At 50.9% G+C, this 26221-nt stretch overlaps 8 protein-coding genes across 8 annotated transcripts; 4 read left to right on the top strand and 4 right to left on the bottom strand.

The window, feature by feature from the left end:
- Positions 1-294: 294 nt before the first annotated feature.
- On the top strand, positions 295-1142 carry ACHE_40147A (flavin-linked sulfhydryl oxidase ERV2; the record flags this gene model as incomplete). Its single annotated transcript, XM_043278314.1, has 4 exons — positions 295-509; positions 564-692; positions 748-1065; positions 1127-1142. 4 exons carry the CDS (start codon positions 295-297, stop codon positions 1140-1142), a joined length of 678 nt encoding a protein of 225 aa, XP_043136105.1.
- A 1527-nt stretch (positions 1143-2669) lies between these two features.
- Positions 2670-4499, top strand: ACHE_40146A (LYAR-type C2HC zinc finger protein; the record flags this gene model as incomplete). The annotated part of the gene is made up of 3 exons (XM_043278313.1): positions 2670-2690; positions 2773-2895; positions 3162-4499. 3 exons carry the CDS (start codon positions 2670-2672, stop codon positions 4497-4499), a joined length of 1482 nt encoding a protein of 493 aa, XP_043136104.1.
- Positions 4500-4891: 392 nt separating this feature from the next.
- FAP1 (putative NF-X1 finger transcription factor) lies at positions 4892-8419 on the top strand (the record flags this gene model as incomplete). Its single annotated transcript, XM_043278312.1, has 1 exon — positions 4892-8419. One exon carries the CDS (start codon positions 4892-4894, stop codon positions 8417-8419), a length of 3528 nt encoding a protein of 1175 aa, XP_043136103.1.
- A 2626-nt stretch (positions 8420-11045) lies between these two features.
- sit2 (putative siderochrome-iron transporter) lies at positions 11046-12971 on the top strand (the record flags this gene model as incomplete). Its single annotated transcript, XM_043278311.1, has 3 exons — positions 11046-11317; positions 11371-11984; positions 12031-12971. The coding sequence occupies 3 exons, from the start codon at positions 11046-11048 to the stop codon at positions 12969-12971; spliced, it is 1827 nt and encodes a 608-aa protein (XP_043136102.1).
- A 4182-nt stretch (positions 12972-17153) lies between these two features.
- ACHE_40143S (uncharacterized protein) lies at positions 17154-17819 on the bottom strand (the record flags this gene model as incomplete). Its single annotated transcript, XM_043278310.1, has 2 exons — positions 17154-17706; positions 17752-17819. 2 exons carry the CDS (start codon positions 17817-17819, stop codon positions 17154-17156), a joined length of 621 nt encoding a protein of 206 aa, XP_043136101.1.
- Positions 17820-18045: 226 nt separating this feature from the next.
- On the bottom strand, positions 18046-18441 carry ACHE_40142S (uncharacterized protein; the record flags this gene model as incomplete). Its single annotated transcript, XM_043278308.1, has 3 exons — positions 18046-18076; positions 18122-18295; positions 18347-18441. The coding sequence occupies 3 exons, from the start codon at positions 18439-18441 to the stop codon at positions 18046-18048; spliced, it is 300 nt and encodes a 99-aa protein (XP_043136100.1).
- Positions 18442-19763: 1322 nt separating this feature from the next.
- On the bottom strand, positions 19764-21210 carry cwc25 (U2-type spliceosomal complex subunit CWC25; the record flags this gene model as incomplete). The annotated part of the gene is made up of 2 exons (XM_043278307.1): positions 19764-21084; positions 21182-21210. 2 exons carry the CDS (start codon positions 21208-21210, stop codon positions 19764-19766), a joined length of 1350 nt encoding a protein of 449 aa, XP_043136099.1.
- Positions 21211-21645: 435 nt separating this feature from the next.
- On the bottom strand, positions 21646-25397 carry ACHE_40140S (SH3 domain protein; the record flags this gene model as incomplete). Its single annotated transcript, XM_043278306.1, has 3 exons — positions 21646-23462; positions 23523-23618; positions 23678-25397. 3 exons carry the CDS (start codon positions 25395-25397, stop codon positions 21646-21648), a joined length of 3633 nt encoding a protein of 1210 aa, XP_043136098.1.
- Positions 25398-26221: the final 824 nt, after the last annotated feature.

Raw genomic sequence — 26221 nt, 5'->3', positions numbered from 1 at the left:
GCATAAATGCATAGTTACTAATCATATACATAACGATTTGCATAACACAAGGCGTTTCTGGCGATGGCGAAGGGACGGCAGTGCAACTCTTTATTCACGATCAAAGAAAGCAACAATTGTCGCTATTCAATCCAGTTTTGGATTCTTCAATCGTGGACTCCCGGGGTCTAGCATTACTTTACGCTTCATTCTTTCCTAAGAACGGTCCCAGACGCTTCTTGATCATTTCGTCTGGTGGCCTCCGCAATTGACTTTCGCAACCCCCGATCCCCTCCCCCTTTGACTCTGAATACCATGGCGAGCCGGCAGATTACACGACGAGTTCTCATCAGCGCTGCAATCGCGCTATTTATCGTCTTTATTCTCTTCATTCAACCCCAAGGACCCCCGAGTCCCGCGATACGAGCCCCTGGGCATATCGATAAGTCCGCGCCGGCATCGGGTCTGGCCAAGGATGACTTGCTAAAAGGGGAGGTGGTGATGTCGCGATTGGGGAATGAGACTGTGAAGTGAGACATGCTTTGTTTTCTTCGCTGGATCTATAGCTGACTATGGAAAACTAGGGCAGAATTAGGTCGGGCGACGTGGAAGTACTTCCATACGATGTTGGCGCGGTATCCCGAACATCCTACGCAAGAACAACGGGAGACATTGCATTCATTTATTTATTTGTTCTCGCGACTTTATCCATGGTACATACTCCAATCTCCTTTGCGACTTCAGAGCGTAATGCTGACTCGGGCTTAGCGGCGAATGTGCCTCGCACTTCCAGCAACACCTACAAAAGTATCCGCCACAGGTCTCGTCACGGAATGCGGCCGCGGGATGGGGTTGCTTTATCCACAATGAGGTCAATGCAATGCTTGAGAAGCCCTTGTTCGATTGCAATAATATCGGCGACTTCTACGACTGCGGTTGCGCTGAGGACGATGAGGAGGCAGCGGGTGCGAGTGGAGAGAAACACAGCGAGACGGGAGGGAGCAAAGGCCAAAGCGAGAGTGCGCATCAGCAGACTGGCTATCATGACGAGGGTGGCATGCCGCCTGTCGAAATTTCGAAAGAGGAGTGAGTCCCTTGCTTCGTCTAGAGTTTGCGGTTGGCAGTTGTATACTGACAGTCAATGCAGGACTACGCGGGGTTGATTGACCAAGTTCATATTATAGCAGTTTCTTTCATAGTTTGTCCTTTGTAGATACCCGATTTACATATCCATCCGATCATGGTTTTCTTTGATGGGTCTGGACCCTATTTGTATATATGCGTTTATTGTGATTTAATTGGAATTATATACATATTCAAATCTCTGCCTCTTTGCCCAACCTTATACGAGCCCAGAAAAATGAATGACCGTAGACGAAGCGAATCCTCAACAAATAAGAGACCTCATGAGACTGAGATGCTGCAGTGGTCATCGATCGCATGACCGAAGATGCCTCCATTTGCGATGCATTCGCCACAAGAGTCGCGATATCGCATGTATAGAGTATTGAAGACAAGGCAAAATGGGTCCCCACACAAGCACAAAAATATCTTTACACTGAAATGATGTTAGAAGATCATCGTCAGTTGGGTCATGTTCAGTAATAGTATCATATGCTCATGCCAGACACGGAAGTCGGCCAAGCTAATTATGTACTGTGCATCCTCTAAAGATATCAGAGAACGAGAGCATACCACTCGGCGTATCGCCTCCTAGCCATAGCTTCCGATTCACCAACAGCATTGCCTACAAGTATTTGTACAAGTAATAAAGTCCTCAGATATGCATGACTCCCGCGGCAAGCGAAGCACAAGCGAACGTTCCCAGAACAACAACAACCAAAACGCGCTAGTTGCATATGCACAGTATGTTCTCGTTTCATCTCATCCACCAGATCGCACAGCCCCTCCACGCGCGCGACACCAACATTGCGAACTGGTTTGTTCGTCCACCTCTAAACAGCAGTCTTCTGACACTTGAGCTGCACAAGCCCCAATCACAAGCCGTTGTTCAGGGAAGGGCAAGATGTAGGATCATGAGCGTATTCCGTAATGGTTGCAAAAATAGACCAGGCTAGAGGTTTGACCAACGGGACTATGCGGTCTCCTGCATGAGGATAAGAGTAAGATAATCCCGGGGGCCGATTCTGACTGATAATCTGCCGTGAGAGGACAGGGAGAGAGGGGTATTTGAAGTTTCTGTTGCCCGTTTACCTGTCGTTGATATCATCTCCGGAGTATGTAACTATTTATTGCTTCTCTGATGAATAAGGCATCAAAAGCATTTAATCTGGTTACCACATTCGGACTAGCGTGATATACCCGATCAGGACTAGTGCGGTCGCTCTGGATTTTCGCGCCGGCGCAAAAGGAAAGAAACAAAACAGAAAACAAAGAAGAGAATTTTTGAATATCAGACAGGTCTCTCTTGAAGGAATCTCTTGCGCCTTGTGCTTCGCGAATTGCGCAGCCTGATTCCATTCGATTTTCTCCTAATCAGCCCGATATCACTGCATCTGTGTTTATTTTGCTCACGAAGGGGCTTATCCATCTTCATCGGACTTTTTTCTAGGCCGCGAGAACTGGGTCTGAACTTTGATAGCTCGAACATCCGCGATTCTAGACTAGACTCGGAGATTTTCCTGACAGCTCAACGATCGCTGGATACGTGGAGTCCATAGCGGGTCAAGATGGTTTCGTTTTCATGCGAGGTGAGTTGGTGGGACGGGTCTATGGCCCTGTCGTTGAAGTCTATTCGGTAGGGATATAATGCTGACCTCGCTTTCTGCCTAGAATTGCGGTGATATTCTCACCAAGAAGAAGCTCGATCCTCATCGGAATCAATGCCGGGGTGCGTCGTTTACCTGCATTGATTGCATGGTGCATTTCCAGGGTACCGAATACAGATCGCATACGGTATGGCTAGACCCCTTCCTTGCTTGGTGCTTATGCAGTTGATCTGTTTGTGTCGCCTCATATTCTGCTGTTGGTTACGGGCTTGGTGATGCTCTTGTCGCATGTTGTTAGTCTAGACCATGGCTTCGTCCGAAGCAACTGGCAAGATCCTGGTGAACTGGGCCGATTCCGCTTGGTTGAACCATATCGACGGAGATAAGCTTGTGCAATGGACAATGATTTGTCTTGAGACAAGAGTTCCGAGACTGACTTTGACTTCTCTATAGTCGTGTATGACCGAAGCGCAAAAGTACGAGGGCGCACTCTATAAAGAGAAACCTACGAAGAACGGGCGAAAGGGCAAGAATGAGCCAAAGCTGAACGGCATGCAACACCGTGCGCCGTACGTTGAGGACGTGACCGACGTCGATTCCCCTAGAGCCAACGGGCGCGCACCATCTGCCCACGAGCAGAAGCCTACTGCTGCGAACGAGCACACCAACAAGACCGATAGCGGCAAGCCAGTAAATGTATTCGACTTCCTTCAACCCAAGACTCCGAATAGCACGTCCAAGGTCTCTTTGGCCGAGCCCAAGGGTCAGATGCGGATGGTGGATCATGCCCCTCTGATTTTCGAGACGAACAAGACCCACGCCCACTTGGACACTCCTGGCAATGATAAGAGTTACGAACAAAATGGATACTCCTACGGTGCAGACCCGATCCCACAATCGCAGTACCCGAATCAAGGCGCCAACCCCTCGTTGGAGTTCGTGACACCGGTCCCCAAGAAAAAGAAGGACCGCAGCCGCAAGGACAACGGCGTTCTCACCAGCGAGAAGAAGCGCAAGCGGCGCACTGATGATGTCGACATGGACGATGTGATGCCTCTCGTTGACAGTCCCATGATAGATGCTCCATCTAGTATCCGGAACAACCCCGGTACGCCCATGATCAAGCACTCAGGGCTGACCGGTGGACTGGACCGGATGTTGAGGTCTACGTCGGTGGAGGGTGAAGAGCAGCCTCGTCGCCGCTACGAAGAACCCGTGTCCCCAATCAAGCGGTCTAAGAAAGAGAAAGAGCCCAAGAAGACCCGCGCGGAACGTCTCGTCTCATCCATGTTCGGCGGCTCCGTGGTCTCCAGCAGCAGCGCTGACTCTCAGCCCAAGACAATCGTCCGCCACCGTCGCCGCAGCTCTTCCGACGATGGTGAGGTTCCGGATATTAAATCTAAGAAGGCACCCAAGGTGCGCAACGTCTCCGACAGCCAGGTGGTTGCGCCCGAGCCCAAGAGCAAGCGCAAGACCAGCGCCCAGACAGTGGAGGGCGACCATCCCTCCCGGCAAGTCAGCGGCCCAGGCGCCGGGGAAATGCTGCTCTACCCACAAGCCAACGTCCCTACCGACCAGCAACGCGACATGGCGGCCCACTTCCTGTCGCTGGTGACCAAAGGCCCTGAAAGTTCACGCGGTTTCTCGATCAACAAGATTCTGAAGCGCTTCCACAACGACGAGGAAGGTCAACGTCCTGATCGCGAGCAGCGTCAGGAGGAAGAGAAGGAACTGTGGCGGGCATTGCGGTTGAAGCGAAACGAACGTGGAGAGATTGTGGTGTTCTTTTAATATGTGTTTATGTTGATGTTGATGTATTGATGCATAGCGATGTTTGTCACGATTACTTTGTACTGCATAAAATAATAATGGGATGACTCGAAATGACTCTTGTCACTCCAGTATGAGTCACTGTATTCAATCCCAAAAAGGAAAGGGAAAAAATCCAATTACATAAGCATCACATGGACCGCCACCGATCGCCGTTCATCTTCAAGCAAAGCTGCTTTTCTCCTTCTCTTCGATCACTATTCTTCTCCATTCATTATTTTGCCTCCGGGCTTGTGCTGCTTGGTTTTGCGACATTGCAGGGACGGGGAATTACTTTTCTCTCCTTTTTCATCTAATTTGTGCTCCAGACAAGTATCTTCAGATTGTTCTGCTTGATCAATTACTGCCATCGCATGAGCACAGCACAACCGATTGATCGGCTCACCCTCGAGACTATGTCTGGTCCTCCGGACGCCAACGCTAATACCAACGCCAACGCGAACAGTGGTACCGGCAACAATAACTCGCGCCCCAGACACAGACGGGGCCGTGGCAACCGCGGCCACCGACACAACAACCAGACGCAGGCCCAAGCCCCGTCGGCTCCAGCTCCGGATACACAAGCGCAAGCATCGCAAACGCCTCCTGTTTCGTCCGGTGATAACTCAACGGCGAATAACCTCGATGCAGCTCCGCGTCAACGGAGGGGTCCGAGAGGTGGGGGTAGAGGGGCAGGACGAGGTGGACCCCGTTCGGATGGCGGCGGCGGTAGTGGTCGAAGACGACATGGAAGGGGAAGAGGTGATGCGGGCCATGGACCTCGACGGGTTGGAATTGGTGGACGGACGTTCGAGGGACGATTGACGAGACCTGAGGGTGAAAATGCGGAGGATGCGGATAATGCAAATGACCAGGGATTGGGGGCCGATGCGCCTACCTTTGTGCCTGGAGGACCGCCGAGCGGTGAAGGATCGTCTTCTGCCGCTACATCTTCTAAAGATCGCGAGCCGAAAGGAAAATCGAAAGCGAAGAGCAATCCCCCGCTGCCGCGACCGAAGGTCACTACGAAGTCTGCTGCTCCTGATATCGCCACCCGAATTCATGAGGACATACTTCACAACCTCTACGAATGTCCCATTTGCACTAGCGAATTGGGTCGGAGATCGCGTATCTGGTCCTGTGGGCTTTGCTGGACGGTTTTCCATCTCAGCTGTGTGAAGAAGTGGTCGAAGAATGAAGGTTCAGCAGCACAAGATGCTGTGCGTCGACAACAGGAGGAGTCTACCGGAGAGACCAGCACACCTCGTGCTTGGCGCTGTCCCGGTTGCAATCTTGCTCAGGAGGTATTTCCTTCGTCCTACACATGTTGGTGTGAAAAGGAAGTCGATCCGCGTTCACTACCTGGTCTGCCTCCGCATTCATGTGGGCAGACCTGCTCGCGGGCTCGTAAGGGATGCCCACACCCTTGCGATTCGATTTGCCACGCCGGTCCCTGCGCACCATGTACGGCCATGGGTCCAACGCAAGACTGTTTCTGTGGAAGGAATTCATCTACCAAGCGTTGCCAGGATACCGACTACGAGAACGGATGGAGCTGTGGTGAGATCTGCGGCGACCTACTGCCCTGCGGAGAGCATACTTGTTCCAGACCGTGCCACGAAGGTCTTTGCGGTGCTTGCGATGTCAAGGTAGAAGCACGTTGCTATTGTGGGAACGTGCAGACCGAGATGCTGTGTAGTGCTAGGGATGAAGAGATGGAGAGCGAGAAGCTACGTGACGATTCTGGTGAAGTTGAAAGCTGGGAAGGCTGCTTCAGTTGCGGAGAACTTTGCAACCGTCCTTTCGACTGCGGTGTTCACTTCTGCCAGAAAAGTTGTCATCCGCAAGATTCGCAACCCGCACATTGCCCAAGGTCACCTGATGTTGTACTTGACTGTCCTTGTGGAAAGACGCCGTTGAAGGATATACCCGGATATTCCCCGCGGACGTCCTGCGAGGACCCCATTCCGCACTGTCTTGAAGCGTGTGGTAAGACTCTGCCATGTGGACATCCATGTGAGAAACTCTGTCACACCGGTCCATGTGGTGCTTGTATGCTTCGGGTTCCGATCTCGTGTCGCTGTGGTCGTAATACCATGATTACGGTTTGTCATCAAGGTACTATGGAGCAACCGCAGTGTTTCCGTCAATGCAAAGCAGGCTTGCACTGTGGTCGACACTCGTGTGCTGAGCGATGCTGTCCCGGAGAGCAAAAGGCCCTTGAGCGACAGGCCATGCGGCGGAAGCTGAGGTCGCACCTCCGCCCGAGCGACGAAGACGTGGAGGCAGAACATATCTGTACACGAGTTTGTGGTCGGACGCTGAAATGCGGAAGACACACGTGTCCGGAGATCTGCCATAAGGGGGCGTGCAACACCTGCAGGGAGGCGATTTTCGAAGAGATCCCGTGTAACTGCGGACGATCTATCTTGCACCCGCCATTGCCCTGTGGGACGCAGCCGCCATCGTGTTCGTTCCCCTGCGAACGACCCAAACCCTGCGGCCACCCCCAGACACAGCACAATTGTCACACAGACGACGAAAATTGCCCTAAGTGTCCGTTCTTGACCGAGAAAATGTGTTTGTGCGGCAAGCGGACGATGAAGAATCAGCCTTGCTGGTTGGTGGATGTTCGATGCGGTCAAATTTGCAACGAACCGCTCAAGTGCGGCTCGCACTCGTGCCAGAAGAACTGCCATCGACCTGGTGATTGCGAGGATTCGACTCGACCTTGTCAGCAGGCATGTGGAAAGCGCAAGACGCTATGTGGTCATCCATGTACAGACGCTTGTCATGCACCTTTTGCTTGTCCTGAGAAGACACCCTGCTCGGCCACGATCACGGTAACATGTGGTTGTGGTCGACTCCGTCAGGAGCGGCGCTGCAATGCAGCGAAGGCAGTGGCTTCGAAGGGACAGGTACAGCAACCACAGCGATTGCCTGCATTGACGCCGCTTAGCTGCGACGAGGAATGTTCACGTCTGGAACGGAATCGCTCTCTAGCATCCGCGCTAGGAATCGAAATCAACCAGTCTACCACCCTCGCGCAAAACGGCGGTGCCGCCCTCCCGTACTCGTCGGAAACCCTCGACATGTACATCCAACTTTCTTCCTCAGCGCCGCTAGCTACCCTCCAAAACTACGAATCGACTCTACACTCTCTAGCAGCATCAGTCAGCCCCACAGACCGCTCCGTCCGCTTTCAACCCGCCAAGCCCTCTCTCCGGGCATTCACCCACTCCCTCGCAGCGGACTGGGGCTTTGCTACTGAGAGCTTCGACCCAGAGCCACACAGGCACGTTTTCGTTCTGAAGCCGGCATCGTGGAACCCCCCGATCTTCGGACTCGGTAACGGATCGGTCATCGGAATCGGCGGCATGAGCGTTGGCGAATGCGTCAAGCTCCGCGAACGCCAGAGACTGAAAGAGCGTGAGGCACAGCGTGTCGCGGCGGCAGAGGCGAAGGCGTCGCGAGAAGCTGCCAAGGCACAAGCTCAAGGCAACGTGGATGGCGGTGGTTGGGCGCAGGTTGCTGCTTCGCGGAAGAGTAATGCCAGTGGTTCACCGTCTACTCTGCCTCAAAAGACGACGTTCTCGTCGGGGTCGTATGCTGCGCTTGCTGGTGGTGATTTTGGTGTTGGTGCGGATGCGAGAGCGGGTGGTGGTGCAAAGAAGGAACGACTTGTTTTGCGCTCTGGTGTTGGTACTGGGAAGCAGTTGCAGAGTAAGGTTCAAGAACCTGTTGCTGATAGCTGGGAAGAGGAAGAAGAAAAAGAAGAGGAACAGGAGAGGAAGCTTGAAGACCCGGACGGTGTGGGTCACGCTGATGGCACGCAGAAGCAAGAAACGGAAGTCGATGCTGAGCGGGAGGATAATGAGGTTGAAGTTGCGGCTTCAAAGTGATTGAACTGGGTTTTTCGTTGTCGTAATGATGATGATTGAATTGCATGCTAGCATTAGCGCGGTGTTGTTTTGCTTGCATGGCATGGCGTGGTATGCATAATTAGGATAGAGAAAGTGATTTGATTCTGTACCTATCTCCTGTAGTAGAGGAAGTACTCCGTACTGTGTAGCAGTATGGCCTGGTCCGAGCAAGAAGCTTCCCAATGGGATGTAGCACGCAGCGTCACCAGTCACAGGCCACGAGGTCGAAGTGAGGCTACAGACACCTACCCTCTATGTCTGTTAAGCCCGAGCATGTCCCATCTGCTCATCCCCGAGGCAGCAGTATTTCCGACCTGCAAATCACGGATGTGCGCAATTCAATAATAGTACTCCGTACGAACATGATATGATGCACAGCAGATCTCAGCCTAGTCGGAGCAAGCAGGGCAAGATAGATTAGATGGGATGCGAGTCTCAACCGCCGATGCTCATTTCAGTGCTCTTAACGCGTACCCCTGATATTGCAAAAAGGAAGCATACGCATTCCGACCAGTCGAGTCTCACGGATTTACAATGACATTGCATCCAACATCCTGTAAATGCGATTCACATAGGTCAAGCTTTGCCAAACCACTGATCGGATCAGCAGTTAACGCAGTGAAACACCTGGAGAGTACAGATCTGCAATAACAGATGGGGATTGTAGTATCTGTCGTTGCTTCCGCGGCATCAGCTCAAGTCAACTTTAGTGTGTATGGTGGTCATCCCACGTAGCGCGGATAACACAGGGGCTATCTGTGGTTAGTCTGTTTTTCGAGAAGACAGGCTCTCCGGGGCGCATCCCCGCTGGCGATTAGATAACTGAACTGGGTTGGTCGGTGAATCCGGCTATCGTTATTACTGGCTTGTTTTGGTGGTGCGTTGGTTGGTTGTTGTCGTAGGATTGAGTGAGCCGATCTTGATCAGTGAACAGGTACTATGGACATACGGGATAATTGCTGAGCTGACGCATCAGCCCACTCTGTCTAAAACAGACCTTTTTGAATACGGAAGGCATCTGCCAGCCTTTCTGTAGCATCAGGACGGCGGTGGGTGTGGAGCGGATGAATGCCAGATTAGGATGCAAATCCGCAGTCAACAACGATTTTGCTTTTGTTGTTTCTTTTGACCATTTCTTTTTGCCCGTATGGAGAAGGCGATCGGACATGCCACGGAATATCAGCATCTATGCGTCACAGATTCACGAAAGATTGCTGTAATTGCAATTAAGCTGTTCATTATTGGGTTTACAGTTCTGACGCGCATCACAGGAGGATTCATTGCGTGTGTTTCTTTTCTTCCCGTCCTACAAGGCGTAGCATACGCACAGAGGCATTCCAACAAACACTCAGACACACGACCATGTGACAAATCGGGTAATAACGGCGACAGAACCAAATCCAACGCCACACGGACCGTCGGCTATAGGCGAGCACTACTGAAGCTGGAACGTGTCTGGATGTCTGGGCAGCCGATAATCGGCGCTGGAGCCAGGGTTGATTAGATTGATTAGATTCTAGATTTGATCAATCTTATCTTCGGCCAGGTGGCAATCGCTCTTTGTTTCGGTGTTTGTGGTAGATGTGAAGTGACCTGGCTTGGATGATTACGGCAAGTCCGATGTGGAACGACTCCGTTATTGACACGCCATGACAGTCCATGATGGGAGTCTGCTCCAGGGGGCGTCGGGGTAAGCCGTCGCGTTCGGATCCACTGAGAGAGAGGGAAAAAAAAAAAGAAAGAAGAAAGAAAAAAGAGAAAAGAAAAGAAAAGAAAGTTCAATGTCTCAACTCTATGCTCGAGGGTAATAATTGAATAATCTAATGATACGACTCTATCCATGGAAGATGAAATAATGTGGTCAGTTTTAGTGACTATTATACGACTACCGCTGTCGGCAGGCCCAAACATCCCCACCTGTCCAGAATCCCGGGCCACTCCGGACATTATTTGCTGCTGCTGCTTCAGATGCGTTTCCCGCCCGGGCACTTGCCGCGTGGGATGTAACTGCCTCTATACAGAGAGATTCCGTAGAATACCAATGGAAGACAAGCAGAATGATTAGTATTCCCTTGACTGTGGTTGGTGTCTATCTGTCTATCTCTTCTACCTTGTATATAGTACTAGCGTGGGATACGGGATATGTTTTGGAGGGAAAATACTCGACAGTTGATGATGACTACTGTTAGCTCGACCCAACCTATCCAGTGGGGGATGATTCTGAAACCGCCAATCAGGCTCTCCAAGGGCTAAATATCCGCTGCTGATTGGCTTCAGCGGGGAAGTTATCTGATCCGCTCTCCACTCTGTTATCTGATCCGACCATTTAAAACCGCCGTTTTGATTGGACTGAATTGAAAAAAAAAAAAAGCCCACCTGCGCGTCCTGCGGACAAGCGAAATTTTGACACGCTAATCCCGATTGGGAAGTGCACTCCACCGACCTCTTGCTCCGTCCGCGGCCGAACTCTTAATATACAAAAGAGCCAGTGATCCCCTGGCCCGATGCTCTCTCTCGCTCTCTACTCTCTCTCCCTTCCTCTACGCTCACGCCAACTCGCCAAGACGCTGATCTGTCTGATCTTACATTACAACTACAGGCCAACATGGGTGTCTTCGATGTCATTCGGGGCCGCAAAGATAGCCAGGTCGTCGAGGACCTGGGCTACTCCGAGAGCCATGAGCCCAAGAGCCTAGGTGGTGTGCCGGAGGCGCCGCCAATGGAAAGTAATGAGAGACTCAGCTTGGAGGAACGCAATGAGAGGAATATCCAGCTGCATCCCGACGAGGTCACCAAGGATGCTCATCTGGGTGTGCAAAAGGCCGAGGCTACGGCTATGGTTTGGTCGAAGCCTGCGCTGTTTAGCACTTATGCTTGGTATGTTCACTGCTTCTTTTATAATGGGTTCGAATTGGGGTTAACAGATACAGGATTTGGGTCTGTTTCTTCATGCTGGCCTTCCACTCCTCCATCAACAGCAACGTCATCAACAAAGCCTACAGCAGCTTCTCGTCCGCCCCCCAAATCAGTACCTCCAACATCCTGTACAGTATCATCGGTGGTGTGCTGAAGCTCCCCATCGCCAAGACTATCAACATCTGGGGCCGTGCTGAGGGTTACCTGGTCTTCATCGGTGTCTACGTTCTGGGTCTGATTATCCTGGCCGCCTGCAACAACCCCGACTCCTACGCCGCCGGTTACGTTCTCTACTGGATTGGATATGATGCCATTTATTTGATCCTGCAGATCTTCGTCGCTGATACCTCCGGTCTGCGGAACCGTGCTTTTGCGTTCGCCTTTGCTAGCACGCCTTTTATCTGCACTGCTTTTGTTGGCCCGCGGGCGGCTGAGTCGTACATCAACATGACGAGCTGGCGTTGGGCGTATGGTTCGTTTGCCATCATTCAGCCTTTCGTCTTTGCGCCGCTCGCCTTTGTCTTCAAGTACTATGAGAAGAAGGCGGAGAAGTTGGGTCTGTACAAGCATGAGCCTAGTGGTCGGACCATCTCGCAGTCTATTGTCCATTACATTCATGAATTCGACAGTACGCTCTTTCCCTTCATCCTCTGTGAGCCATGCTAACTAAGCAGTCGTCGGGGCATTCCTGTTGATGGCCGCTTGGGTCCTCCTCCTCCTTCCCTTTGGTCTGCAGCAATACGGCCGCTCTACCTACAGCAGCCCTACCTTCATCGCCATGATCGTTGTCGGATTCTGCCTGATGTTCGTCTTCGCCGCTTGGGAGAAATGGTGCGCTCGCGTGCACTTTGTCCAGTACGAACTCCTCAAAAAGCGCACCGTGCTTGGCGCCTGCTGCCTCTCCGCCGTCACCTACTTCAGTTTCTACTGCTGGGACTTGTACTATTACAACTTCTGCCTGGTCGTGTACAACCTCTCCGTCACCCTCGCTGGTTACATGGGCCAGATCTACAACGTCGGCTCGTGCTTCTGGGGTGTTGTCTTCGGTATCTGGGTCCGCTACACCAAGACCTTCAAACACACCTGTCTCTTCTTCGGTCTCCCCCTCCTCATCCTGGGCGCCGGTCTCATGATCCACTTCCGTGGCCAAGGCGACCACAGCGACATCGGCTACGTGATCATGTCCCAGATCTTCATCGCCTTTGGCGGTGGCACGCTCGTCATCGGTGCTGACATGGCCGTCATGGCCTCTGCTGACCGCGAAGGTGTCCCCATGATGCTTGCCCTGCTGGGTCTCTTCAACAGTCTCGGCGGATCCGTCGGCTACGCTGTCGCCGCCGCCATCTACGCTAACACCTTCCCCGACGCATTGCTCTCGCACCTCCCCGAGTCCACCAAGTCCAAGTTCAACGACCTCTACACGACCGGTTACACCGAGCAGATGAAGTACCCGCCTGGCGACCCGACCCGTGAGGCGGCAAACATCGCCTGGAGTACGAGTCAGTACTACGGAGCCATCGCAGCAACGGCCTTCCTGTCGTTGGCGATTCCTTGCATCGCGGTGTGGAAGAACTACCGCGTTGACAAGAAGCAGAACAAGGGTGTTGTTATGTAATTTCTGTTCTTCGTGCATATTTTCTTTTCTCTATTTCTTTTTTATTATCTATTTTCCTCTCCACTACATACAAGATGATACCCTTTCATTGGGACTTGCAAAAAGCGGCATATATATTCTTTTTCTTTCAGTTGATCTGCACATGCACTTGCACTTGCATATAGAAGGACGTGATGAGTTGGATGGATTTGAATTTAATTTGGATTTAGACATGTTACCAACTCCTGTGCAATGATTCCGGTTCTACAGAGTAGATCGCATTGGCTTTGGCTGTGATGTGAATAAATAGCTTGGCTTGATGGCTGATATGTGGCTGTTAATAATGTTTATTTCGTGATTCGTGGTTTTTGTACCAACAGTAGAGATGGAGAAGTCCTGACATGTCGGCATGTAGCCAAGATTGACGCAGATGTCACTGACATATGAAAGAGCAACTGCGGGGTCTTTATCATCTGCAAGTTAACCTGGCATACACTACCATCTTGGGCTATTGCTGACAAGGAAGAGGAGATAAATGTTTATGCAGAAGCCAAAGAGAGCTTGCCCTCTTTGGTCATTATTCCTCCTTATGATGCTTGGCAGGCAGAACTATCACGATCAGTATGAGCCGAGCAAGCCCAACAGGCAGGGAAGCAATTCACTCAATATTAGTTAAATAAACCCGTACCTACACCAAGACAGAAGCCGTGCAAAGGGCCCTTTGGATCAACAATACCAGCACCAATCTCGCCGAACTGACTCTCTTGTAACTGAGAACTGATGTCATTCATGTGATGGCTCAGCTCAGCTCAGTGCCTTTATTGACATTCACCGTCAACATGGCAAACAATGCCACGAAAGCAACCAAGACAAACAGCGGCTTAGCGAGGCCACACACAACCATATATAAGACTTCTTTGTGTAAATGAACTCTTCTTTTCTTTTCCTCTTCAGATTCGATATTCTCGTCGATGGCTACAATAGTTAGATAGGAATATCATTTCGTTATTATCTACTATTCTGAGCTCGTGACAATTCAAATGTTAGCAGGAGTGATTAGCTGACCTGAAAGATGACTAGTCAAAAAAAAAAAAAGGCGTCAATGCTATCCACACGCGCATACTGGTTCTTATGGATGACAATCACGAAAAGGCTGGGCTCGGTATAGTATATCAATGATATTATCTTTTTCAGCCACTCATGCTCACCAACTTCTATTCATCCTGGTGATGTTCATACGCAGACTCCATGGTTCTCGGCATGACGAAAGTGTTTTCAACAGCCTATTCATTGTTGAAAACTAGCATCTATTATGCTTCAGTGAATAGAGGCAAGCAGCCGCATAAATTGGCTCAAGCTTTACGATCCCATCTCATCAAGAGATCAAGTTTCGTTTACTTAACCTCAAGGCGAGGACTTGACAGATATTGCAAATGCAGGTAATCTCGAAGCCGCTTACGCATCGCAGTTTTCATACCGCGTACTAGTTCTTCTCATTGCTGATCTTCGAGAGGCTTTTGAAGAAGAAAGGTTGCTGATTGAACTCGGCTTGATATATACACATATAAATCAATGTCACTGTTCGTTCTACCGGATTATGAGTACTGAAAGACCAAAGCACCGTATACAGTATCTTTCTCGCCCTGCCGCGGCTCTGGCTTCTTGTAACTAGGGCTACCGCAGTATTTTGCTGCATTGCCTTACATGTGGAAAGAATACATCGAACAAAAAAGAGCGTATGAAGAGCCATGAGATCATATACATGCCAAGGTCTCGAATCTCTAATCGAAAGTCGACCCAACGATCTAGTTTCTTTAAATAGCAAGATACGCAGCATTCTGTTGGATACCATAGCCAACATCGAGCGATTCTTTAAATCAGAGGCTTTGAATACAATCACCGCATCTTTCCACCAGCCCATGATAGCGTCTCTGAACAACTTATACTGATCACGCATGAGCTTTTAAGCTTAACAATCAGAAACAGTACCAGGTAAATCACGAACCGCGAATACAGCCATTGAGGCTGCTTATGCAGCACAACACAGTGCGTTGAGACCGTCTGCCGTCACACATATGACCCATTTTGAATACAAAATCTTTCAAGTGTGCAGCGAGAGTGAGCGAGGGATACACGCTAGGCCGGATTTAGCTCAATATATTGACAATCTTGCTAGGATACATTATGCAGCAACCAACAAGTCTCGCTGTCATGAGTCTGATAAGCGGTCTACTACCCGTTCAAATACGAAGACCGACATCCACTTGACAATATTTGACCTTTTAAATGATTAATATTCAGACTGTCTTAATTTAAGAAACTGCTAATAGTACTAGCCAGAAATGGTATCTGTGATCGGGTCTTCGAGGTTGAAAGCGTAGAGTGCGAAAGATTGAGGGAAGGCGAGAATGCGCATAACCATGGAATTTGCGCGCCGTGCTGAAAGCACGTTATCTTGCTTTCGTTCAATTTTCAATCGAAAAACGTGTAACACAAACATTTTCCTCCTCGTCAACCTCTGTCACGGGCTCAGAATAGTAGTCTAGACCTAGTCAATGGGTGGTCTTTATAGACATCTGTGCGATGAGGCTTAAGCCCTTGCTTGCTCAGATTGCTTGTATGGCCTCGTTTGACATGTTGGCGCTGTTTGTCTATATCAGCTGTTTGTATAGCGTTGAGCCGTCACAACCTCGAGCGTTTGTAGCTCGATCTCGGAGGGTTGGAGAAGCTATCCAAAAAGACCTCTGGATGATCTTTGTCCTTTGGATCAATCATGCCAATACTGCGGACCCTGGGAACTGAAAGCTAAGGTAATGCAAATGTTAGCTGGGAAGAGTACCTGGCCCAAAAGATATGGACATTCAAGAAAAGGGTGCCATTAACTGTTAACGCGCGCATACTGGGACTTGTGGATGATAATCTTCGAGCATGATGTTCTTTCAAGGGAATGGAATGGGACAGTTGCTGGTTAAGTTCACATTATTATTATTATTATTATTTAATCAAGTTTATTGTCCATACCGAGCCCTAGAGCTATGGCAGACCATGATTCGTGGACTCGAGGTCAGTGGCTATTCTACAGTCTCTTGTCCCCATAGGTTTCTGAGGCGTTAGCCCCCTTCTATCATCTTTCCGATCGTTTTCCTCGCCCCAGACCGCCTGTATGCGCAGGGCTTTTGAGCACAGTGCTCTCCTTGTGTTTTGGAGCAAGATGGGTGTGGCCTAGGCTGACTCTCAGCTTAGGCTACCCTCCTTGCTAACCTTCTCCTGTTCTAACTGCCTCCTCCAATGCTTCCAGTCCCTATTTGTCATCTCTTCGAACCCTTTCCGCCATCCGCTGTAGGTGCGCCTGGGGTATCACTACACTAGTGTTGGCCAAAAATTGTAGTAGCGCCCTGGTAGCTTTGGGTCCTACTAAAAGTCGTCCTTGCGAATGCTCCTCTGCAGCAGTGGGTCTCACAACCCCATCCATCTCCAGATCTCTGTAGAGCTTGTAGGAAACTGTATTTTGAATGCTGGCATTTGAGTCTTCTATTTGTTGTATTCCTGTGAAATGCTCAATTCTCGCATGCTCTGACATTGGCCTGGCAGTGAAAAGAGTGCATTGTGTCTCTATCCAAGCGAACATTATATTAAGGGGGTCTATGAGCCTCTAGAATCTTACCTACTCTAAACCAATCTATCTAACCAGCCTGATACAGCCCGGATTAACAGTCCGTCGGCTCCGTAGAAGTAGGATTGAGCTGCGAAAACACATGCCTTCACCTTGACAGGGCTGTATTCTGCCTGTGTACAGACAGATTTCCGCAGCAGTATGGTCACGGTCTTTGTATTCGATCGATTCTACTATGTACAATGAAAATAGAGCATATAATATAAAAGCTAGGGTACCATGTAGCCTAAAGACAAGCGTGGGCGCATACTCTCTTGTTTCCTCGTCCTCATCATCGGGCATCTCCGTCATCGACGCATTCGTAGTTTAACGTATTGTCTAAGAAACATTCATGCAGGTCATCAAAGGCCATTTATCTAAAAACAAACACCCAAAGCACGCGTCAGAGAACACCTCCCCCGTATTGCAGTCATCGCCTTTCAGGAGTTCCATTCAGTTACCCGAACCCGAACTTATCAACAGAACATGCATTTATTCATGAAACCTGGCATTTATCCCAATATACATATCCAGCGCAGTCCGCGAGAACGTCAAGTCCCAAACATGCTTCCCATACAGTCATTCCCAATCAGGAGTATCACCCTCTCCAAAGCCAATGAATCCCACTGCTCCAAGAAGTCATCCAGGTCTACCTCTCCCACAGTCTCCTTGTTCACCGTGATCGCAAAGTTCGAGTACAAACTGCTAAACTTCTCCTTGTCTTCCTTCGCCCAGAGGACCTCGTTGAAGTCTCTAAATATGGAGTGAATCTCCGGCGCGAGTCCCAATTCCTTTTGGAGTCCGGTGCCTTGTACGAGTCTGAACATGCTCTTGGCTAACTGCAACCGCTTGGCTATGGAGAAGAGGGAGATGGCGGTGTCTGCGAAGGTGGAGGCAGAGGATGGGTTGTTGAGGTCTTCGAGAAGGGTGAAGAGGGCGACGATGGAGAATTGTGAGCTGGGTAAGGGTATGTATTCCATGGGCCATCTTGTGCGTCGGATGTCGATGAGTTTGTGAAGTTCGTGGGCGGGGGAGGATTTGCCGAATGTCAAGGGGTTTTGCATGAAGCCGAAGATGGTCATGATGTTGGAGTGATACCATAAACTGAACTGTTAGTTCCTTTCCTACTTGCCGAGATGGTGTGCTTACTGCATATCCAGGACTGAAGGGGTTGGTACTTCCTCAAGCTCATGCATTCGGGAATCTCCTTGGTCCATTGTTGTAAATCCGTGTAGGTGTGTACAACCATCTTCACGATATCCGATTGAGATGGTTTATCCTCGTCGCTGAAGGAGAAACTAGGCAAATGCCAGGTGATCCTTCCCAATTTGAACAACGCATTGGCCAAACAATCTCTATGAGTCTATACAGGATAAGGCACCCACATGTCTTTGGGGTCGTGGGTTTCTGAGAGATATCGCGGCGTAGGCCTCTTAAACGGCACTACTCTTTGTAGGGCAAGGCAGGCGGTTCTCTACGAGTCAGCCAAGCTAGGGTTATTCTCAGGGAAGGGACTCACGGTAGAAGACTGGAAATTCCAATAATGGTCAGAAAAACGGCCCTAGCGGTATTTTCGGTTTGGTTATCGGCTTTGGCTACGATACTGTCAGGAAACTTCATCATATGTCGAACCTGTTCTGCCATCTGGCCCAATAATATAAAACCAAGTCTATCTTTCCCGCAAACACAGGCGCTGCATATGGTTAAATATCAATCCGTATTGTAATGAGGCTGACGAATGTACCATGTATAAACCACACCCAATCCTTGGAGATTTGTAATACTAGGCTTCACCTCCTGCCCATTCAATAATCGTTTCGCTTCGTTGTAGAAATGCATTCCTCTAGTATTAGTATCACCCGGTTCGGCAAATACTTCAAAATAATTAGAATAGAGCTATCACGTCACCGTCAGTCGACACTCAGAATTAGGGCACAAAGAGGTACGTAGAGGGGATGCACGCAAGCCAAGCAAGTATACTGTTGACAAGTAACGGAGAACAAAACCGAGCCTCCAATTGACCCTTCTTCATATCCATCAAGAACAGCTCAGGATCAATCCAGTTGAGTGTGATATCATTCCAGGTAAAATACAGCGGCACCAAATGAGACACAGAGTCATCATCATCCGAAACGGAATCATGGCTGTGCAGGAACCTTCCATCGAGGATTATCCGACAACCACTTAACATCCATAACCCGTAACCGACTCGATGATCGCGAACGCGACAAATGTGGCTCTGAATCTGTTCGTGTAAGACGAGGCTCGTCGGTGATAATAGTATCCGGATCAAAATCGTCAGCGATGCATCGTCGGATCTCGTCAAAGGACACTTCGCTTCTCCGGATTATTCTCAACAAACGGTCCGTTTTCACTTGGTCTTCTCCGCGGAGTAAACTTCTTGATATTTTCTTAGCACGCTGATGATTATATCATCGAGAGAACCGGGTTTTAAGCTCATAATGGCGTTTGATAAGGTTTGTGGCCCAATTGACACCAACAGTCTTGATATTGGTAGAACACGCTTGGAAAGCAGAATATTGGCCATATATCTTGAACATGAGCTGGACGGAGAGCTGCTCCACGGTCGATCCATAGAAATAATCCATTGTACAAGTGATTCCTCTTCATTTTGGGTCAGTTTATGGCCATTGGCACGTTGCTCAGCGCGATAAGAACGGCCTTTGAGTCGATCACGTAGAGTTGTACGAGGTATATTGTAGAGGCGTGCAGCTTCACGGATATTGGTGATTTCCTTTTTCTGAATGGCTGACATAGCAAGTAGGATCCTCCACTCTTGCTCAATTGAATTTCTTGACTTAGGAGGCATTTTTTATGGTATAGTGATTATTTGAATTGGTGGGTTGAATAAATGCGCGTTGAAATGCGGGAGGTGGGCGGCTCGCTTGTGGATTACGTTATTTAACTAAATTATAACTAACTAACTATGCAATAGCCTCTGTTCTTGGCTCTATAAATATCACAGCCAATACAATCATATAGACGGTCTGATCTGAAGATATGTAAACGATGCATTGGTTGTGGATATAACCCTAACGCCTGAGAAAACTAATGGATATTTAGTCGTACATGAAATTAACCCAGCTGCCCATAATGCCCATGACAAACCATGTAGACGCATAGAAAAACCACAGACGCAACTACTCTTCCTTATCAACAACCAGCCCTCCACGACTCCTCTGGATCCTTTGATCAAGACTATCCTCTTGTAACTGGCGGTGCAACTGTCCGACAAACCGACCCTTCTCAGTACGATTTCTCTCGTCCTCCTCGCGCTGGCGCTCTTCCATGGCCGTGACTTCGTCGATGCGTTTACGACGGGTCGCCTCGAGATCGGAAGCATTGGATTGCATTTCGGCAAGTTTGCGCTGGCGTTCTTCTTCTTGTTGCTCTTTAGATTTGGTGTTGTTGGCGTGGCCATTAGCGTGACCGTTGGGAGCCTCGGACTGGGGATGGCTATGGTCACGGTCACGGCGATAGGAGTCACGCGGGCGGTTGTCGTAGTCTCGAGGCTTGCGGTAGCCGTTGCTTTCTGCGCCTCGCCTGTCAGGAGATGGACGACGGTCCCGACGAGGAGAGGATGAACGTCGACTATACGAGTCGCGACGAGGGCGGTCGTAGTATCTATCATCACAGTCCCGGTGTCTGCTCGAAGCACGGCGGTCATGATCTTTGCGGTCATGTCCGTCTCGAGATCGGCCACGTCCACGGTCTTCGCGCCGGTTACGGTCTCTGCGGTCTCTGCCCCTCCAGTTACGATCATCACGATAGTCCCGATCATCCCTCCGACTCCTATGTGAACGACGATAGTCCGGCGACGAAGACCTAGACCGGTGTCGACGTGAACGGTGTCTGTGCGAGTCTTCATCACTGTATCGACGACTCCTGTGGCGATGACTGCGATCACGATTCCGCTCCCTCTCGCGCTCCTTCTCCGGCTGACGATCACCACCATTAACCCCATCAACAACTCTCTTCCCCCTCCTCGCCGACTCCTTCACCGCAGCCTCATAAGCCGCCTGCTCCCTCTTCTTAACCTCAAATAATGGATCCGCCATAACCTTCGTCATCATATCCCTACTATTCACTGGCGCGCCAACACCCGCCCCGGCATCCCCAGTCCCAGCACCCGCCACCGGAACAAAATCCGCCCCCCTCTCCAACTTCTTCGTCTCCTCCCCCTTCAGCAACACCGAATCAATCCGTCTCTTCCCCAAAAGATACCCCTCCATCTCCTCAGCGACATGGCCCGTCGCCCCCGAGGGCGCCTGATACATCCAGTCAACGCGCTGCGTCTGTCGCACCTGGCCCGAGTCCTCTTGGAGGCGTTGCAGGTCTTGGATTTGGCGCTCTTCATCACGTTCGCGGCGGAGTTGGTCGATTCGTTTGCGTTCCTCGAGGGCTTTTTTCTCCTCGGACCAGACACGCTCTTGGTTCCGGAGGAGCGAAGGGTGCCATGATCTGGTTTGCTTGTTAGTGTCTGGGTGATTTGATTGGGTATGGGATTGGATGTAACGGGTTGGGAGGTCATGAGGTATGGATAAGGGGATGAACTTACTTCTTCAAGTTGAGGTCTCCACCACCCATTTTGAATTAATGGGCGCTGTTGCGCTGTGATGGCTGAGAGAATTGAAGACGATGGATGAAGTCGGGAAAGGTACGATAAGAGATCATATTCCAGAAAAGGAAGCGGCGAAATCGGATTATGTAAGTTGCCACCGATGCTGTCGCCTCAGGCAGAAGGCACACAACTAGTAACTATCAGGATTCTCTGGATTCTCTGGACGGAGATCACATTACCACTCCTAAGTTACAGTCGACTAGAGGCAAAGAGAAATGCATAAATACATAGCAGAGCTAGCTAGAAAACAGGAATAAGACATCAAGTCACTGCATAAATCCATATGAAACGAAATGTACCCTCAACATGTCTAAGAGAGATTGCAAACAACCACAATATCGCACCATCTAAAACCAAGGCACACGAAGTGACCCATATTATGCATTATACCATATCTCTCCTTAGCTCTCCCAACCAACCCAACTCCGTGGCATAACTCGCCAAACCTTGCACTCCCCACTGCGCAAGTCATTAAGCTTGAAACTCTCCATCTTGATCTTCTTACTCTCACGGCCTTGTTCCCACGCACGGATCTTCTTCTTGGTTCCGTCCCAGTCGACGACGACACCGACATGGTCAGGCTTGCCCACTTCAGCATTGTACTTTTGATGCATTGTCCCGCGGTGGCCCTGGAAGCGGGCATTGCGAAAGCTCACAATATCGCCTGCGCGGATCTCGTCAAACTGCTGCACGGATGCGTTGGCAAGGTTCGCATAGACCAGGGCACCATATGCGCGAGTGCCAACAGGGAGCAAAGCGCTCGACAAAGGCTGGAGCAGATGCTGGACCAAACCATGCGGGGTTCCGTCTGCGACGGTGGTGTTTTGAATAGATGTCACCGCATCGTTAATACGGGAACCGTTCTGAATGTGAGCATTTTCCAGCTGATCCTGGCGAGGTTGAACCGGGGGGTGCTCCTGGCGTTGCTCCAGGGAGACGTCTGACGGGTTTCGGGCATCATAGGTGACCGTGATGACCGTTTGAGAATAGTCCGCATAAAGAACATAAACATCCTTTGTTACGGTCGTCTTACCGCCACGTTTCGTGGAAGTCGACTCCTCAATCTCAAATAACACATCCTTCCGTCCTTGGATAGCCGGTGGAGGTGTGTTGGGTTGCGTCCACCACAGTGTGTGCTCTGCGAGGTCAACATCCATTGCCATGAAGCCCTGATCAAACGACGGACGGGGGCCATCAATGGATCGTCGTACACCATGCGAACTCCGCGGAACATCCAAAGAAGTACGGTTACTCCGAGACGAGGATGGAGGTGGGCCAACTGGAGTCTCATGGGGAGGCGGCAGAGGTGGTACGCCGGACATGCGCTTTTCTCGCGACGGAGAGAATGGCCGCTCGGAAGATGTGGTCACTGGAGATGCATCATACAGCTCATCCTGTTCATCAGCCGTTGGCTCGGGTTGAGAAGGAGCAGGTGGCTGTGGTCGTCCAGCAGGGACAGGTGGCATCGTAGGTGAAGCTAAACCATGCTGCGGGTTGCTATACCGGAAGGGGTCATATTCATCATCTTCAGGGGCAGCTGGGGGAGCAGCCGGAGGCGGCGGAGGAGGTCCTCTTGGTATGTCAACAGAAGACCTACCAGCACTCTTAGGAGGTTGACTAGGTGGTGGCGGTGGGACTGCTTTCGGAGCAGTGGGAGGTGGGGGAGGGGCACCACGAGGGCTTTGAGGTGACTGGATTGAATAATCGTCGACTAGGCCCTCATCCATGCTCGAATCGGCCTCATGGCCCTTCAGAGCATCCTTGTGCTTATCACCGGAGGCGATATCTGTGTCGTAGTCACCGTCATATTCCGTAGTTTCGCCATCACCTTCCCCGGCTTGGCGAGGACCAGAGGCCGTTGTAGTCCGGCTATCAGCCGTAGATCTACGGCGAAGATCCGTAGGCGGTGGCGGAGGGGGAGCCCTGGTTTGTCTCGGAGGTGACAATGGCGGACTTGTAGGAATAGGCGGTGGTGGTCGACTAAGTCTCTTCTCCGCACCAAGAGGAGACATAGGAGAGGAATCATACGTTGAGGGGCGTCGGGAATCCAAATGATCAGGGAGCGGCGGTGCTCCAGCTGGCGGAGGCGGAGCGGGCCGGTCCGCAGCGACGGCGTTTAAAGACAGATTTCTGGTGTGAACAGAAAGCTCATCATCCGACTCATTCCCTGCATCCGCGGAGGTGGGAGGAGACTTCGGAACAGGGGGGATTGACCGGGCTGTTTCGGATTGTTTAGAATGCTTTCCTACTATCCGCAAAGAATCTGACTTTAACATACCAGCTGTCGTCGATGACGGCGACGCAGGTTGCTCCTGAGGGACTGGCGGCGGAACAGGCTTGGTTGCCAAAGGCGGAAGGGGAGGCGCTGCGCCTTCTGTACAAATATTGCTATTAGCTGGTGCAACATGTTGGGAGTATAATGGGAATCCATACCATGAGGGAGCGGCGGCGGTGGCCTTTGGGTGGAAATAGTTTGAGACGGCTCTTCATGGACAACTTCCTCAACATCAGGAACCTCCTCTGCAGCATGCTGCTCAGTCACAGGTGGGGGGTGGGGGGTTTCCTCTTCCTTCTCGACGTCAGTGGGGGGAGCGGGAGCCGGCTTGTTGGCGTTCATTCCTGGCAATGCCATAACAGGGACCGGGGGAGCAGGGGCAGAAACAGGACTGGTGGCCTCCGGTTCGGGAGCAGGCTTCTTTTCAGTGTCCGCAGAGGGCTTGGGTTTGCGAGGAGCTGCGCCAGGCATTGGCATTCCACCAGGAGGACCAAATAAGCCCATCATACCCATACCACCGCTCATCTTGGCCATTCTTTCTCGAAGTTCCATTCTGCGCTTGACTTCAGGATCAACTTCTTCTTCCTGTGCCTCCTCCTGTTCGCCTTCGGCCTCGTCGTCAGCAGTATCTTCCTTCTCCTTCTCTTCCTCTTGCTCAGCAGGAGGTTCCCGTCGCGACAGAGGACGAGCAGGAGCATCCTCGTAATCTTCCTTGCTGGTCGAGGTCTCCTCCGCTTCTTCAGTGTCAGCAGCAGCAGAATAGTCCGCATCGTTCGCATCGCTCGTCGGGTCCTGCGCAATAGCCGGAGAAGCCTTCTGGGTATCAGCCTCAGCAGATTCGCCCTCTTCAACAGGAGCACCTTGTTCGGCCGGCTCCGCAGGCTTCTTAGGCTTCTCCTTCTTCTGGGCAGCTTCAGCATGACGCGCCGCCTGCTCCACTTGACGCTGCTGGAGCAAAGCGATTCGTTCTTTCAAACTCGTGGGTTTGGGCTGCTCTTCGCCTTCTTGCTCTGGTGATTCAGTCGCAGGGGGTGGAGGGGGGGGACGGCTTTCAGAGACGGGAGGCTCCCGTGCCATCTGCTCCTGGAACTCTGGATCCTCCTCGCGCCTGTAAATCTTCGGAGGCGGCTCCCTGGGTGGGGGCGGAGGCACGTAGGCATGTCTGCTGGGAGGCGCAGCCACAAAAGGTTTCTTGACAAATGTGTTTGAATTGGATCCCGAACTGAGTCCACCGGGCTTGATTGGCGCAAGAGGTGGCTCTGCAGCCTTATTGAACGCCGCAATGCGATCCTTGAATGAGGAACTGGTCGGTTTAGGCGCTGCTGCTGGCGCCGCAGGCTTGGCCGCAGGCTTAGAAGCAGGATCAGCTGCGGCTGGCGGGGTAGGCGCCGCAGCTTGCGTAGGCTTAGGAGAGGTGGGAGCTTCCGCGACTGGCGAGGTGGCCGTTTGGGGAGGAGGGGATTGCGGAGGCTGCGGGGCCGGCAGCGGTTGGGGGGCGGGAACCTCGCGCATAGCAGCAGAAGTAGCAGCAGGAGTATCGTCAAACTCAGGCGCCGCCTGATCGTTGGACTCGACCGGCGAGGGGTCCGCTGGCGCCGCAGGCTCGGGAGGCGGAGGAGCTACAGCTTCGGGCTCCTTCTTGGACCTGTTGGGGCGAGATGGTCGGGGCGGGGCAGGGGGCTCATATTTCTCGACGAAGTTCTTGGGGAAGATGCCCTCCTGTTTAGCACCCGATTCATCCGTGTATTCACCGGAATACCACTCGTCATCCTCGATACCCGTGACAGTTACGATCTGGCCAATTGGGAAAGCCAGGTCATCTTCATGGTCTGAAGCGTACTCAAAGATCGCTTTGACCGTAAACGGTGGATTGGACATCTGGGCTGGTGTGGTGTGATCGGTGGGGTTGTTCTTTCTGTAAAGGGAATGGACGGTTTATAGACAACGGGATGATACCAGACGGGATGGATGTAAATCACACAAGATGAAGAACTGTACAGAAGCGAAGCATCTGAAGATTCAGACACATCCGCAGCACAGAAACATGGAAAGAAACGACGAAGGAGTGTGTGTGGAGAGATGTACTCTGTATGTTATGCCTGAAGGAGCCGAATATGTGTCAGCCTGGGGGGGGGGTACGTCAGAACGCAGAAAAGGGGAGGGGAGAGGTATAGAGGGGAACACAGGTAGAGAGACGGAGAGGCATAGCCTGACGTCTGTATATAAGGATACTCACAGTAAAAGCAAAATATGAGGTGGACGAAGAGCGTATGAGAGATGGAAGAAGAGAAAAAAGGAAGAAGTCGGAGGGAGAGGGAGTGATGGAGGAGAGGATGTTGTCGTCTGGCGGGACACTCACTACTCCACTGCTGGCGATCGGCGAGTATGAAGGAGTGCGTATTTGTAGGATGGCAGTATAATAATGTAATATGATATGATATTATATTGCTATGCTATAAATATAAAAGACAACTATTAAGATCTGCTGGTCCCATACAATCAAAGCACTGATATCGTCATCTGTTGGAGAATCCGGGGGATTTATTATTACTCTTCGCCTCTATCGAAAAGTCATCACTTTATCCTCCGACTGTCAATACTACTACACTACTCTATCACCACAACTCATCCTACTTTTTACTTTATCTTTTCTACAATAGTACAAAAGTAAATACATTTTTTTACATTTGGTTATACGCCCA

Source organism: Aspergillus chevalieri, chromosome 4, assembly GCF_016861735.1.
Source record: "Aspergillus chevalieri M1 DNA, chromosome 4, nearly complete sequence".
Classification (NCBI taxonomy): Eukaryota; Fungi; Ascomycota; class Eurotiomycetes; order Eurotiales; family Aspergillaceae; genus Aspergillus; species Aspergillus chevalieri.
Note: the sequence above shows the minus strand (reverse complement) of the source record. Positions and strands in the feature narration are given on the sequence as shown.